The sequence below is a fragment of the Aspergillus luchuensis genome, chromosome 3 (assembly GCF_016861625.1).
Source record: "Aspergillus luchuensis IFO 4308 DNA, chromosome 3, nearly complete sequence".
Classification (NCBI taxonomy): domain Eukaryota; kingdom Fungi; phylum Ascomycota; class Eurotiomycetes; order Eurotiales; family Aspergillaceae; genus Aspergillus; species Aspergillus luchuensis.
The window spans coordinates 750,908-766,546 of NC_054851.1; the positions used below are offsets into that span (position 1 = coordinate 750,908).

Consider the following 15,639-nt stretch of genomic DNA (forward strand, 5'->3'; position numbering starts at 1 on the left):
TAATGACTGACTAGAAGGATTCCAGCGAGAGAATGGGTGATCCTCCGAGCGGCTGAGATCCCGGCGGCAAAATGACTGGGCGTTGAGATGTGATGAGATGGCGTCCAGGTGCATTAGGTTTGGTGATGGGGTTGCCGTGTGTGCAAGTAAGCAGATGACATAACCGCTTAGTGACCAGAAGAATCTTGTTTTTTCCAATAAAACGTAGAGTAGAGAGTACACAGTATGCAGTATGCAGTATTAGCAGTGGGAAACATCCAAAAATAGGACATTAATTCGTCTCACTACTATTACAGAGTAGTGTCTTACTACTAACTACTACTAGTATTTACTATCCACACGTCATCTCCATCCCCCACACATCCCTCTTATACCATCCCACCAATGATATCAACAAACAGAAGAGGGGAAGATCCACTGCGGCCCCATCGGGCTTAGTGCCGGCGCTTAACTGCAGCGGCCACTTTATCTCTGTATCAAATCAATTGAAGGGGAGAAGACAGACACTCTGCTGGCTGGACGCGGACGCGCCGGATGTGTGTGTGTGTCTATGTCTGTCTATACGGTCTGTGCAATGAAGTCGCAGTCTGTAGTGACTACTACTTCCTCCCAAGTGTCCACAGAAGAAGAGTCATGAGGCTGAAGTGAACTCGACTCACAGTTACAGTGTATACCTACCAGGTATTCAGCTACTATCTCTCTACTATTGCCACAACCAACAATCCCCTACCCTATAATCTTACCACGAACAGGGTACTTAGTATAATCCCACCAAACCCCCAACCCAATCAATCAATCTAGAAGCCCTTCGAACACCCCCTAGAACCAAAGTAAATAACTACCGACCCTATTACCTAGAAAGTAATCACCTCCGTCCATCACTGCCCCCATCCCATCCTCGTTTCCCCACTAGCACCATCAAAAGCAGGCCAATCACCCCGACCCGCAATTCTTCAGCAACAAGATGAAACAAAGAGCGCGCCTTGTCATCCAATCATGGGTCGAGATGCACCCGTCCTAGATCACAGCAGGCTGTTCACATCGTTGTGATTCGTTGGGGATAAGCGATGGAATGCATACTAGGAGTAAGTAACCTAGTAGTAGGTACTTGAGATTGATTACTGTGTTAGGAGGGAGTGAGGGTAGGATGTAGGGTTGTTGTTGCCGCCAGGAAGATAGATGATGGGTTTGGTTGGTATTGTATGGTATTGGTATGGTGGGTGGTGGTGCGTTACGTAGGGCTTGTTACGGTGGTAGTAACTGTGTATTTTATTCTATGGCTGTGTCTGTCTGTCTGTCTGTCTGTCAGTTACTTCATTCTACATCAATCCTTATGAAGTATTACTACTGTGATGGGATGGTGATGGTATACAAAGACTTTCAACCTTTCATCTTTACTAGAAGTCAAATCACACATCTACATCTACACCCTTCCCAGCTCAATTACCCCCCACTACTTACATACATACCACATAGTATAATTAGTTACCAACTTCTATCCAGCAATCCCTCTCTACAACACCACAATCTATAACTACAATCCCAATATCCTCTACACTCTAGTACTACTAATTACCCCTCCAACTAAATCCACACCGCGCCTGTGCACTCACCAACCACCACCCTCACCGCGCCAAACCCTCCCTGCCCCCTTAGCCCAAAGCCTAACTAACTAACTAGTAACTCTCCGACCACCAAACCCAACCCAACCCACACCAATCAACCCCGTTACCACATCCCCGGGTACAAATCAACCCAACCAAACCCAGTAGCCCAATCCCGATAGACAAGGGAAGAAAATTCAATGCGGCGCAGCACCGCGCATCTCAGCCTTTCCTTATCAGCTCGAACGGTGCGTAGATTTTAGTGGAGCTATCGCTTAGTATTGTGATTCCAGTGGGTAGGGTAGATGGGTCTGGGTTACACGTGGTGGAATTGGAGGGGTTACTTCATTATTTAGTAGTATATTGAGTGGGAGGAAGAAAAGAGGGGTTCGTTGGGTTAGCATCTTTCGTTGTCTGTGCGTTGTATGGATGAGTGTATACATCATATTATATTCTGGGAGACTGGTTTGGGAACTGGGAGTGCATTGAATGAGGGGTCATGGGAGAGAAGAGAGGGGTTGGGCTCGATTGTTCAATGTGAGGCTCTGGTCAGAAGCGCGAGGGACTGGGTTGGTTTAGAACTGGAATAGAATATTGGAATTGAAGTTGATTGATGTCAATGGTGGGGATCATAGTACTCCGTTGTTGGTCGTGGTCGAGCCTCTGCTGGGCGTATATACCCTGCTTAGTATATTGCCAACGCATACACATGAATCAACCCTGTAAGTACTAGTTTACCATTCATTCTTTACTTGCCTACTAGCAATGCTACATGGCTTACTGGTCGATCACATGAAGTAGTAGTTGAAGTGAGGAAGAAAAATGAATTTCAAATCGCACTGCTTGCTCCGAACAAAACTGATAATAAAATGTCTCGCTTGCTTCTTTCCTCCCCGCCTCCTAACTCCTAACGCCGGACCCTGCGCTAGTACCATGACCATAGAGAAAACAACAGTAAAAAGGAAATCGTGAGTCGAACGAACTAAAATCCATCCTGTTTAGGAATCTTCTTCTTCCTCCTCCTGCTTGGTCTCGTTATGCTTTCTCCGCTTCCCCTTGGGCGGATCCTCAAGTTGCGTCCGCTTATACGTCACCGTGTGAGTGACAACATGACGCACGCTGACTCTCCCCACCGTTGCACTCCGGGGGCCATCCCAGTAGCGCATCTTCCAATCGGCCGGGGAGTACGAGTAAGAGTACGGTGATAGGACGGGCGTCGTTGCACTGCGCGGCGTCTCCAGCGTAGGGGAATACCGCATTGGCGGCGGGATGCGCAAGCGACGCAGACTCATCATGTCACGACCGTGCGGTGCACTTCCATAGGGTGACGGAGGGGGTAATGTTGCTGTAGCTGGTCTGGTTGGTTCGGGGAAGCTGAATGAACCACTGACTGCGCTGGCTGGTTGGGATGTGGGGGTCTTGTTGGCCTTGTCCCAGACGAAGCGGGTGACGGTACCTCCGTTGCCATCCGGGGTAAAGACCGGCGTGAATGATTTGAGGAATTCGGTGTATGCAGCGGGAGGTGTTATAGGTGTTGAGAGACTCTCATCTTGTTGCTTTCCTGGAGCGCCTAACCTCACTCCATTGTCTGGTTGTAGTTCCGAAGGGAACGTCATGTTCTTGGGCGTCCGCAACGGATGAAGAATTGGTTTGGCAGGCATTTTGACAGTAGATCTGAGGTGGTGTATGAGAAGATTGCACGAGGTAGACTGTTTATATATGACACGTCCACAGCAGATGACTGGTGAATCACAAGGTCGCGCCTGAGCTGGTCACGTTGTGCGTGGCAGTAGAAGGGAAGCGTGGTATAGTATAGTAGAGGCAGATGTAGGCAGCGGCAAGCCTGAGGCAGCAAGGGACTTGAAGGTAGGGCAGGTATCGTCCACCAGGATGACAGCAAGCACGAAGCTATATAGTAAGAACAGGTGGAAGACCCTTCGGCTGCTCTAGCGCGCAAGGAGAAAAAGGAGAGAAAAAGTAGAGGGAGGGAAGTGGAGGAAGATTATTTATCTCAAGTTGACGCCGACGCAAAGGCAGACGGGTTTCCTGTACGGTACGGGTATTGCGGTCTGACACGGTAAAGTTACCAGACAGTAAGATACCGTGTGACACGCTAACCCCAAAGCAGGCTAAACGCTCAGCTCCTTTCAGCAACTCGGCGCCAAAGCCTCGCCTTCTCTCCAAAAGCACCGAGTCGGATGGTGGCGATCTCTGGCCGCCAGGAGCACGGCAGAGCTGAGGGTGTGTGGAGTGTCAGGATGCGGATGAGGGGATCGGGTAAGGCGCTTGCCGTGCCTGCTTGCCCGGCAGTGATCAATGTGAAGGAGAGAATGAGGAAAGTGAAGTGCTGCTGCTGCTGCTGCTGCTGCTGTTTGGATGGATATTGAACTGCGTCGACTTCCTCCTTCTTATACCTTTCCTCGAGGATATATCTCTCTGTCCACAGCGGGAATCCAACAATCCAACAAGCCGCGAATCCTCCAGGAAGTTTCGCGCCTGGTTCCTCGAGTCAAAGTCTCCGTTACCCTGTCAATGTTCCCAAACACAAATGCATCCTGCATATACAACATGTCCTTATCGCCGGGACGGCGCTGGATTCATGACTCCTCACGATCTCTCCGGCTCGAAGATGTGCGTTGGCCCCTCCTGGTTCGCTCAGCGTTAACGCGCAAGCCCACCTTCCGGCAAGAGGGCGGCTCGCCCATCCGCAACCCCAACTTCTGCACAAGCCATGGCTTCAGAAGACCTATTGCGTGCTGTCATTAGCGCTGCTTGTTGCATCCTTCAATTCCATTGTTACTCTACTGGCAGCTGGGCCAATCTACCGATGCTGCTTGTCTCTCTACCTTATTTCGTCGGCACTTAATCTATCGGGCGGCTGCAAGTCATGCTGGTGTCTTCACGTCTCTGCACACTTCTACGAATCAGCGGGCCCATCCGACTGGTGAGGGTCCTCGTTGCCATGGGATAGCGGGTTGCAGGCGCGGGGTTTGTGACTGATCTCGACTTGCCTGCAATGTTGCTACTACCACACCTTGGCGTTCCTGCGGCCATGTCACACCAGCACTTGCAGAACCTGGCTTGCCATCGACACGATCGGTTGGCTAAGGGTAGCTGATGCACATGGCTGCGTGTGAACCCCTCTTTATGCTCAGACGCTTAGTGCATCCAACGGCGCGGGACTGTAGTATCTGCATTGCAAGCCGGCCCAGAAACGGCACGATATTAGTAGCCGACACGTTGATAGCTTTTGAGTTGGACTACTATCCTGGGCTTACAGACCGATGAAAGGGCTGCTTCCAAGGACGGAGGGAGTCCTGTTGTTGGTTGTGTGGGTAAAGGTATAGTCTACTGATAACTAACGCGCCAGAGCTTGGGCCCAACACTTCATGTCGGTGCAAAGTAACGCTGCAGAGGATCAGAGCACGGAAGCGCGATCACCATTGTCGGTTACGCCACAGCGTCTCTGTTTCTCTGACTTCCGTGGGCTGTAGTGTCACACTCGAATACCCGCATGGTATTATTGCAGAAAAGCATTTGCACTGGGGTCGCTCAGACTGAAGTTGTCACCCACAGCGCCTACTTCATGTCCCGCAACGAGCAGGATTGTGGACAACTCGTCAAAGACTTACAGGGTCACCTACACCAATCCATTCCCTCACCTGCCATAGACCCGTCGGCGGGGTTGCGGACTTACCATTTACTATTGCCAGCCGGATGCTCCTCCATAGAACTCTAAGGGTCCACCACATCTGTGATGTAACGTTTACCAACCACCAACATCCAGAAGTCAAGTCAGAAGCTTATCACCTGCGCCGCCTCTCAGACCGACAGCTCTCATCCTTGTGTCCAACGCAACATAATCCAATTATTCCAAACCAACCGCTATGGTAACTAACCGACCAGGACATGACAGGATTCCCAGCGCATCACATGCACACCATCGTTGAGCGCCGTGGCTAGACTGTCAATCAGTAGGGACACGAGTGACTCAACGCAGTTTCATACCGCAAAGGTATAATCGCCGACTGATATCCTTCTCTCCACGAGAAATGAACGCTTTAGAGGTCAGAACAGTCATCCCCTGATATCCTTTCCACTCGGTGGTAGACCAGTACTAGACCGCTCACTGTCCTGGCTTACTACTATTCTATATCCACCGGATAAATCTCATAAGGCAACAGCCCTTGACTTCTTCTGGCTACTAGCTTTGCTTCACCATCAACTCGTGCAAACTGACGTAACAAGATAGCTCGACTAACAGACAGCAGTTCTAGATGAGCCCCCCTCCCCTCCTTCGAGTTCTTCAGACCACACATGTCCACTTGACTTCCAACCCCTTGCTGCGACTATTCAGCGTATGTCTTTAGATTATTGCTATGCGAGTAGTAGCGTAGAGATAATCGAACTGCGAGAAGATAAGAAGGGAAGAAAGGGACCTATCCGAATTGATATGGGGTCCAACATATGTTTCAACACGCCCGGGTTCTGTATACTGAACAGCTCACTCTTAAGTAATGAGATAGACGCACGATGAAGGACACTAAAGGGGCTTCTTCTTGCCTGAAGGCCTCATCTACCCACCCTCTCTCGATCTTGACACCGAGCTGTGTGTACTGGATAGCTGGAGGACAAAGAAGAGAAATACTCACTGGGTCTAAAATTTCAAACATACGTCTAAACTCTTAGGCCGTTGAACCATGACTTATAGTGAGATACGTATTTACTATTACCTTATCTACAAGAGTATATCTCGATAATCAAAAGCGTAAACCTGCACCTCTATCCAATCCATACCGGTCAGCTAGGCTCTGTAAATGGTCTTCGGAGAGTACACCATCGAGAACACTGCCTATAGATCATGTTAACAATCTTAATGGTCAGGTGAGGTAAATACCAGGATACATCACTTACCAAATCTATCCTCACGACCATCCCTCCATTCCCGCACACGACTTCTCAGTTCTCTTGTTGAAAAAGATTGACCTTGACGACCCTGAGCAAAATCATCATCACCGATAGTATCAATAGCCTCAATTCGCTGCAACATCTCCTTGGTACAGCCATAACCCCCCAGCCACGCATCTCGAATAATACTATCAAGCATAGGCCGGCCGGTGTGTATACTCGGCAGGACTAACATACCATGACTGTCGACAGACAGTTCAGGCTTAACACCATGTTCCATTTGATATATCAGCGACCCCATGGCGAATATATCTGTTTTCTCAGATAACGTCGGCGAGGGGCCGCTTATCGGAGAAACATCATTTGGCGCACCAATAGGGCTGGAAGCGCCAAAGTCAGAGAGAATCACACAGTCGTGGTCATCTAGAGAAATACTGTCCATCCGGACATCTGCGTGCACGACGCCAAGGCTGTGGATATGGCATAGTGCATGAGTGAGATCGCGGTACCACCGAATTCGTTGGCGTTGAGGGGGGAGTTTATCCTCGGATAGTGGATGGTATTTGCGGAGGTAGATGCCCTCTGGATAGTGGGTATCAATTGATTCTATGATGTTGGGGTGTGGTTGGTTTTGAAGTAGTTGTAGGACAGTTCGTTCGTTTTGTAATTGGTTCATCTGAAAGAGGGTGTTTGAGGCGTAGTGTTGTTGGGCGCGCTCCGAGGCATTGTTTCCAGGTGGTACATAGAATAAGGGTGATTTGAGGAATATGTCGTCATTCACTTCGTAGATCTGAAAAGAAGATCCAATTTCAATGACTTCCAAGTCGTGTTGAGGGTGCAATTGTAGAGTGTACGTCTCGCAGTGCGATGTTGAGGTATCATCACCAGCCGGATGACTAGCCGCCTCAAGATCGTCAAGTTTTCCGGATTGAGGCGGGTGAGATCCGATGGATAGCGGAAATATATGAGATAAGAAGCCGAATGCGCGATAACTAAGATAGCCGAAGTAGCGCAGTGCAGTCAATGCTGGCGAAAAAAGTCGCCAGAGATATGACAGCATCTTGCAAGAGTCATTGAGGAAGCAGAATTTGAAAGGACTTTCGATTGCACTGAGCTTAAAGCTCTCGAGTATGAGAGGAGGGTTTTGAAATGAGTATATTCGTCAAGACATCTTGGCGTGAAATGATGGATACAAGAGCCAGCGCATCAGGGGAATGGCGATCCCCAACCAGTGCAAGTCACGTGCAAGATGTATGCTCGTCGGTTATCTTTGCTTCTTGGGTCCGTTCAGCTTCCAATAAAGTGATGATGATAGACCCATGCTTTATTTGTCAAATTAGTGTATCTTAGGCTTCATACCGAGGGTTATCTTGAGTACTGTAAACGGAGTCAGCTGAAGGGACTGTCAAATGATTCAGGGTCCTTCCATGAAGTGACAAAGAGCACGTCGCATATACTTTCGTATCTGAGGCAGCATTTACTATAAAATCAGGCTTATGACTGAATCATCTGGGGTATAAGGAGTGACCATTTTTGTTTTCGAACCAAGACATATGATCTGATCATACAACTAACCAATCCCGAATAAAGCAAGATACAATGTATCAGCAACACATGCAATCAATAAATAATACCAAAACATGAGGACATCAACATATATGGGTTTGTAATATTTGTCATGCGAAAACAACCAAACTCCTGCTCCAATGCGCCGGCCAAGGGGTATGGGATATGACTGTCAGCGCCGTGCGGTTATTCCCGCTCCACCTCATGAGAAAAGACATGGCATGTCATCGCTCCGGCCTGCGGATACGAGACAGCCGGGTATATCGTAGCGAAAGAATAAAACGGAGAGCCAAAAGTTCTGGTCCGAACCAATAGTGTCTATAAGGTCTGGACTTTTGCCGGAAAAGTGAAAAACATAATTGCAAACAGGCAGAAGGGCCTCCTCAGGAAGGAACCCCAGGACGATGTCCAGTCGTGTTGCCTGTTCGAATTGTTTCGTGCTTGTCGCCCTGGTAGGACCAGATCCGCGAGTCTCCAGGTTGGTTATGCAATATCCAAGCCAGCTTGTATGATCGGTCCCTTCAAGGGATATTAACAGAATGCGCATAAAATGCAATCAAGGAAACAAGAGTTTAGAGAAGAAGGTAGTCCCAGCCATTCTGTTGCATGATCTCCCGCCAGTGTAGGAATGGTTTTTTCATCTCCTTCGCTCCCCATGGCACGAGGCTTTCCTTGGGAGACTGAGAGCCCTCGGCCTTCACAGGCGCGTCGGAGCATGAGGAGGCGGATGAGGACCGTCGCTCTTCCGGGGCAGAAGCGGATTCGACAGGTTCGACGGTCTCGACCGGCTCGATGGGTTCGATGGACTCATCAGACACACGCCATACCTCCTTCAGGACGCGGTACATACGGCCAAAGCTACCGAGTTCGGCATGCTCGCCAAGAGCAGCAGCTCGATCGGCGAGGACGGTGCGGAAATGGCTATCGGGTGCTGAGTATGCTCCGGCGATCAGAATCGGCCAAACGAGCGAGCGATCAAAGCCTTCGGGGCCCGAAGGGATAACATAGAGAACATTGGCAACAGCGGCGACCAGATTGACGGTGCTCGGTTGGTTTCGGTCAAACCCCGGGACCAGACTGCACAAGTAGATTCTTGCGGCGAGGCGGAAAGCGGCCGTGATGTTCTTGGTGAGGATCTCGGGAGAAAAGGCTCCGTTCGGTAAGAATGGGCTTTCGAGCGTCTGATTCACGGGTTCGGTGAACTCTAGTTGCTGTCCCAGAGCCGAGACATGCGAACACACGCCCATCTCGTCGATTCGGCCGTCTCTCTTCAATGCGTCCAGACAGGTGATCTCCGAAATCAGGTACATGACACGGTCGTCGCAGCCCATGAGCTCGCGGAGCCCCAGAGACGAGCCGCTGAGGTGCTTGGCACGGTAGGTGTGTGCGAATTCCGGAGTCTTGCCGTGCATGGTCGATCCAAGAATGTCAATCCACGATGCCAGAGTCATGGTGAAGGGGGGTAGCATGTACGGGTTCCCGCAGGCGGGAACTGCCGTCGGAAGCCCAAGCCGATGCACAAGGTTGGAGGCAGCCTGGAAGTGCTCGAACCACGGAATATCCGGTAGGTAATCATCGGCCGGTCCCACGGAGCAGTGGAAGAAGATCATGGCTAGCGTCGCATCCAGGATCTCCTCGTGGTTGGTGTCTTCGCCCAATGCCAGGCACAATTGCGAAACAGCCTCGAAGCGATTGCGCATGATGTCGTGGTCGATCTGTTCCCCAACGAGTCCTTCCGTAGTCTTGAGGTGGATGGCGGCAACACTCAGACAGCAGTGGAGGTAGCACTTGTTCGTCTCCAAAGCTTGCAGGATGGCCTGGGCTCGGAGGTGTCCACGCTGGTGTGCCTCCAAGACGGGAAAGATAATGCGCAAGACATTGTGAATGAAGTGGTCGAGGAGTGGCCGGTCATGGTCGCTAACAGGGATATTGGACTGAAGCATGGCGTACGTCTGGCCGATACTCTGTTCACACAGCGCCGGGTCGATTCCAGGCAGGGCAGGCACTTGAGCGAAGTACTCGTCGTGGAACCAGTCTTCACTGGGGAAGGTCGGTAGCGGGGCATTCAACTGCGGTGGAGCAAAAGTGCTGAAGGTCGAGCTGCATGAGTCGTGGCGCAAGGGGACATCATTGACAAAGGTATGTCTTTCGGTCTTCACATCGATCTCATAGGGGTGGGTCGGGGCATAGATGGGTTGGTTCATGGCCGGGGTGGGAAGGTGTGAAGCGAAGATATCGTACTGCTCTGGAAAGGCAGGGCGACCGAATTCGTATTCCGGAGAAGTTGGGGAAGGTACAGCCATGCTGCGAGTACGAGCGGCGGAATCTGAGTGCAGCACGATAGCCTGTCAGAGGGGGAAACGATCATGTCCCAAAAGCAAATACATACCTGTCAGAGCCCCATTGCGCTCATGCATCTTAGTCTGCTTGATCTTGTTCTTGATGCGTTCCTTCTGGATCCTCCGTTGCTCTGCGTTTCCCCACCAGATAGGGCGTTTGTATTCGCATTTCACACACAGATTTACACAGGCTCCGCAGGAGGGATGCTTCTCATCACACTTCTTTCGGCGCAGGCGGCATGTGAAGCAACCTATTTCAGGGGGACAAATGTTGGTTAGATCCACTAAGGGTTCAAGTAACTGTCAATGATATAACATACCAGAGCGAGATCGCTTGTGTAACTTGAGCTGGTTCTTGTCTGTAGACCCCGTGGAGGTACCCTCACTGGCTGACGGTGACTGCGAACACTCTTCGGACTTGACTGGCGAGATCCGGACGGGAGTCGACCTCTTCTTTGCTGCGGCAGGCATTCTGATGTCGAAATATGATATCGTACTTAAGCAGGGATAGATATAAAAACACCGATAGATATGCAGGATAAAGTCGTCGAAAGAGACAGGACACAGTCGTCTGGCGAGCTGATGAATGGGTATCAGGAGTATTAAGGAGGGGGCAAAGCTGAACCGGCAGCCTTTGCTATCTAATTAAGTAGAAGAAGAGAACGAAAGGCGCGGTGGCGGAGGATGAGGCGGGAGGGAGATAACAACGCTTGGTGACAGTGATTCCAGATTCGAGCATGACAGCGGGGATCGAAGAAGCTTTAAAACGTGGGTTGAGCTCTGACAGACAGGCCATGATGTTTCTATTTTAGATCCTGGCCGACAGCCGAGTGCAGGTCGAACAGGATCGGGGAAATTGTGGTGGTGGGAAAGCCGGCGAAGGATTGGCGGCGGGGGGGAGGGAAAGAGAGCAATCCCTGAGAGTAAGTGGGGATCCCTTCATGCACGGACAAGGAACTGCTAGTCAGCCTGGGCTAATTTTGGAGATTTGCGAGCGCATTTTACACTTTTTTGTTTTCGCGCTCTTCAACCTGGCGCGTATGCAGCCTATCCGTGCCACTGATTGGATACGGCCGGGAGAGAGCACTGTGCGGCTGGGGAATTGATTGGCATGGAAGCTATCGCAATTGCCTGCCCAAAGACCAATCTCGCACGGGGCAGATCGGTGGACGGGCTGAGGTTCATTGGCCTTCTCTGTTTCTTTTTTTGGTCCCTCTATCGCGATATCTGCCTCTAGAGGGATCATCTGTACTACGATCGTCCAGTCAATCCCTGGTGACCCAAGGATTCGAGTACCACCTCGGAGTGCTGCACTCAGGTGCTACAGTATTTCTGCAATGCTGCAGAAAGACCTCACTCGTGGCTACAGAGACAATGGTAACTGAGTAAGTGGTACCCGTCGCGCAATCCGGGAGGTGGAAATGATAACCAAGTAACCCCGTCGGCCAATCGCAGGTCTTAGTCACGCAAGCAATGCATGATGGATGTACTCGGTCGTGGTACTACTTCGTAGTGGGAGTGACTTTCACCCGATCTGGAAAATGCATAATCAGTATCCACCGTCTTAGTAGGTACGCTGATGGAGGAGACAGAGGAGCAGAATGGATGACTACATGGGGGAGGGGAGTACAGCCGTTGAGGAGAGTGGGGGGAGGAGAGCAAAATGCCAGGCACATTGCCAACCCAACCGGCTAATGCGGACTGGCAGGAGGTGCTCGAGGGAGGTGGGATTCCAACCCTGTCTGGTGAACAAAGGTCTTGTGCCATCGGTGCCAATCAGTGTGCCGGGCGGCAAGTGGGTGGTGGTGAGCTCGTCAAGAGTCAAATGCAATGCGGGGGATTCAGTCGCAAGTGGCAGTCCAGCACCTACAGTAGTAAACAGTAGCTAATTTAGTGCGGATGAGCCAAGCTTCCCTTACTGGCCGGGGATTGGCCGCCCCCGACATGGTTGCTTGCAGAGCGGGAAACCCGCAGCCAACCGGGCTGCAGTGGGTCGGGCCTGAAGTGCCCCGTGCAACCAGTGCCAACCAGTGGTATCCCTCTGCCAAGATGTGACCAGATGCCACTAACCTCGCGATCCAGGCCAAGACCCTGCTTGACTGGATGTGGTTGGCTGTCTGTATTGGGTTTTTGTTATTATTGTTCATTTTAACCGCCCATAGAAGCAATCCCCTCAGTTCCCAGCGCTAAATGAAAGACTATTCTTACCGTCCACTCTTTCTGTCGGATTATCCACAACCAGCTCGGCCATAATTAGCTTGTGGTCGGAATAATTAGGCAAGGCCATGACTCGGTCCTGGACCGTCCCATGATCCTTGGTCCGCGCGAAGATCTGACAGCGGGACTAAGAGTGGAGAGCAATCATTCAACTGGGCGCTAACAATTTAACTTTGGCTGCCTCTGCAACCATGCTTCCCAGTCACACCTCTTGTCACATTCGGCAACGAACGTGCGCTGTTGCTAGAAATTTGCGCCCAGTGTATTGTATCAGTCAAAAACAGCGTTCGCCTAATACTCAGTATACCGAAGACGCGCCTATCGGCAAAATGAATATCTCTACCATGCTAGCCATGACAGCTTCATTCTCTCCTTCTTGAGAAGTGAATTCGATGCACACCTCCATCTGACAGACTCGATCAGCACAGACCGAGTGGGCAGATGTCGGAAGCGAGTTACGGCCACCGACTCCCGTGCTAGCTTGATTATCACGATGCGCGCCTGCCATTTCTTATCACATTCCTGCAGCTGCAGGCTAGCGTTTAGCGTCCCTTTTTCCCGGCCATCAAAGTCTCTCTCAACAAATCAAAGCTCCCAGTCGTATAATCACTTGGCGCCGGCTTTTACGAGCGGCACGCCAATGATCGAGGACGTGCCACCCCCGTTGCAATCCCTCGAGTCGACTCGATGCTAATACAGAGTACTAGTGCTTGTACCCCTCTATCCTAAATCTATGAGATCATCACCATACCTTTACTAACATCCAAATTTATGCATCCCCCCTGTTCAATATTCACGTTTACGCTAGGAATGTCCTTTTTGCTGCTCGCCAATTTACGTGCGCAATTTACTGCAACGCAAGCGCAGGAACTTGCGTACAGCGCCAATTCTCCAGCTGGTGTGCTTCCCCGATGCAGATCACTGCATGGTCCCAAAGCCAACCCAACCCCGGCAAGTCAGGTGCTTGCAGCGTGCCTGGCATGCAGTCTGTGCAGTTATCACACCGAGTCACCTGGGCTACGTCTCTCTTTCTCAGTTGGGTTAGTATGTTCACTCACCGCGCTTTTCGTGTCGTCGGCAAATTAGGGTCATTTCATCGAATATCTCCGAGAAGCAGTTATACACCGTTAACAATCCACTCTGTGCGCTGGAATTAGTTGTGCCCTCCAAGTGGGGTTCCACGGCTGTTGCTGTGCTTGCTTTTTTCGAATTTTGGCGTGACGCCAAACTACCTGGATTCGTAGAGTTTCCGGTTTGGGAGATTTAGTGTGCTCCTCATTGCCGCTGCTGAATTTGTTGGGTGTTGGCGTCAAATTGTGCATTGCTTTGGTTCTACCTTGGCGATGGATCTCGCTAATTACCAGTGAAGGCTCTATTGATCCGTGCGAGGCAAATAAAGCGCAAACATGATTGTCTGGTGTTCTCGCTTGACAGACGCTTACCTCGACATGCAGTGGCTAAACTATACACTGCACATCTAGCTTAGACTTGGATAGCCTATGGCCCACGCTGTCCAAAAGAAGATTTTCCAGGTTTTGGATCCAGACCTCAGATGAGAATAGATTTATAATTAGCCACATGTAAGGTAGAGTTTTCAGTGAATAGCAGGGATTGAGTAACAAAATTATGAAAGTATTTCGAATATTTGCAGCCTAGCTCTATCTACGCACGCGAGTCAATCTCAGAGCGAGTGCCATAAACGGAACAAATTGCTTCAACCACCTAACACTCAACAATGCTATCATCCTCGTTGCAACATCACTCTTCTATTCCCTACTCTCAACAGCCATGTGCTCCCATCTCACAAGACCCCCACAGTCCCTTGCAGTTCTCCAAATGATACTATTTCTGGTAACGAAGCATGACACCGTGGATGAACTTAGCCGGGGTTCCATATTCACAATCAACATAAATATAGATAAACCAACAAAAAGCAACCAATCATCCAGCAAACCAAGTCCCCAAAAGTTAGTAGACCCGGCGGTTAAGCACAATCTAGTGGATCAACAATCTAAAAGTCAAAGAAAAGAAAAGAAAAAGAACACCTCCATTACAGTTCTACCGTCCAGCGGCCCGGAACCGATCCAGATCTCCTCATTCTATCCATCCAACCCTAGTAGTAGCATGAACGAAAGAAAGTAGTAAACTCCCAAAATAGAAACCCAGTTCATCTTCCAATCATATTCTCTGCTAGTATCAGATCACACACACACACCCACTCAAATCAGATGTACATAGTAGCCGCCGTCATGTCCCCGTCGACCCTCCCCGGCGTCTAAATGAGGGGTAAGGCATGGCATCTAAGAATAGCTTGCTTCCTTTACTCCATACTAACATCTAAGAATACATGCATGAGATCATACTATACACTACCGGATAAGCATCCTCGGGATAAACCTTCATCAATTAATAGTTCATCTTAATTTCGTTTCCAGAAATAGCCTGCATATCTTGATGCCGCTATTGCTTCAGCCTCGCTTGCCGAACAGCCGTTTCATCAGATCCAGAACTTTGACGCTCTGCATGTAGCCGCCGGGATAATTCATTGGTATTGGATGTGTCGATGTGTCTGGTAAGGCTGGATTGGACTTGCTACAGGAATTGTAGCATATAGATCACTGGGCAGATTGTGGCGGGATTGAATGGATGTTAGGCGCTGGGGGGATCCGGCTGGATGGGTCGCGGTCTTTCTTGGGGTGGTCTTTTCTAAGAATAACTGTTGTGAGTTGGTGGTTGTGGGTATTAGTTGGGCTGTATAATGTGTCATGTAGAGAGAGGAGTGTTTTATCATCGAAGAGTGTGGTGGTCACTATTGGCTATGCGTTCGTTGTTGAGTTCTACGGTTGCTGTTCCGGCCGTTGGAATAGGGCGTTCGAGTGCCTGGGAACTGTGGCTGATGCTATTATTAACTCAAACTGGATTGGAGATATGGCATGCAGACAGACTCTGGAGGTTAGCTAGTAGCTTGGACTTGGTTATTTCATTCTGAGTAGGCTTGGCATCTC

The 15,639-nt window shown here is 50.1% G+C and overlaps 5 protein-coding genes across 5 annotated transcripts; 1 reads left to right on the forward strand and 4 right to left on the reverse strand.

Annotated features, from left to right (window-relative positions):
• Positions 1–2,602: 2,602 nt before the first annotated feature.
• On the reverse strand, positions 2,603–3,265 carry AKAW2_30263A (uncharacterized protein; the record flags this gene model as incomplete). Its single annotated transcript, XM_041686757.1, has 1 exon — positions 2,603–3,265. The coding sequence occupies one exon, from the start codon at positions 3,263–3,265 to the stop codon at positions 2,603–2,605; it is 663 nt and encodes a 220-aa protein (XP_041540710.1).
• Positions 3,266–6,364: 3,099 nt separating this feature from the next.
• On the reverse strand, positions 6,365–7,572 carry AKAW2_30264A (uncharacterized protein; the record flags this gene model as incomplete). The annotated part of the gene is made up of 2 exons (XM_041686758.1): positions 6,365–6,456; positions 6,519–7,572. 2 exons carry the CDS (start codon positions 7,570–7,572, stop codon positions 6,365–6,367), a joined length of 1,146 nt encoding a protein of 381 aa, XP_041540711.1.
• A 708-nt stretch (positions 7,573–8,280) lies between these two features.
• Positions 8,281–8,625, reverse strand: AKAW2_30265A (uncharacterized protein; the record flags this gene model as incomplete). Its single annotated transcript, XM_041686759.1, has 1 exon — positions 8,281–8,625. The coding sequence occupies one exon, from the start codon at positions 8,623–8,625 to the stop codon at positions 8,281–8,283; it is 345 nt and encodes a 114-aa protein (XP_041540712.1).
• Positions 8,626–8,650: 25 nt separating this feature from the next.
• On the reverse strand, positions 8,651–10,888 carry AKAW2_30266A (Zn(II)2Cys6 transcription factor; the record flags this gene model as incomplete). The annotated part of the gene is made up of 3 exons (XM_041686760.1): positions 8,651–10,404; positions 10,468–10,668; positions 10,738–10,888. 3 exons carry the CDS (start codon positions 10,886–10,888, stop codon positions 8,651–8,653), a joined length of 2,106 nt encoding a protein of 701 aa, XP_041540713.1.
• Positions 10,889–14,422: 3,534 nt separating this feature from the next.
• Positions 14,423–14,776, forward strand: AKAW2_30267S (uncharacterized protein; the record flags this gene model as incomplete). Its single annotated transcript, XM_041686761.1, has 1 exon — positions 14,423–14,776. One exon carries the CDS (start codon positions 14,423–14,425, stop codon positions 14,774–14,776), a length of 354 nt encoding a protein of 117 aa, XP_041540714.1.
• Between the last annotated feature and the right edge of the window lie 863 nt (positions 14,777–15,639).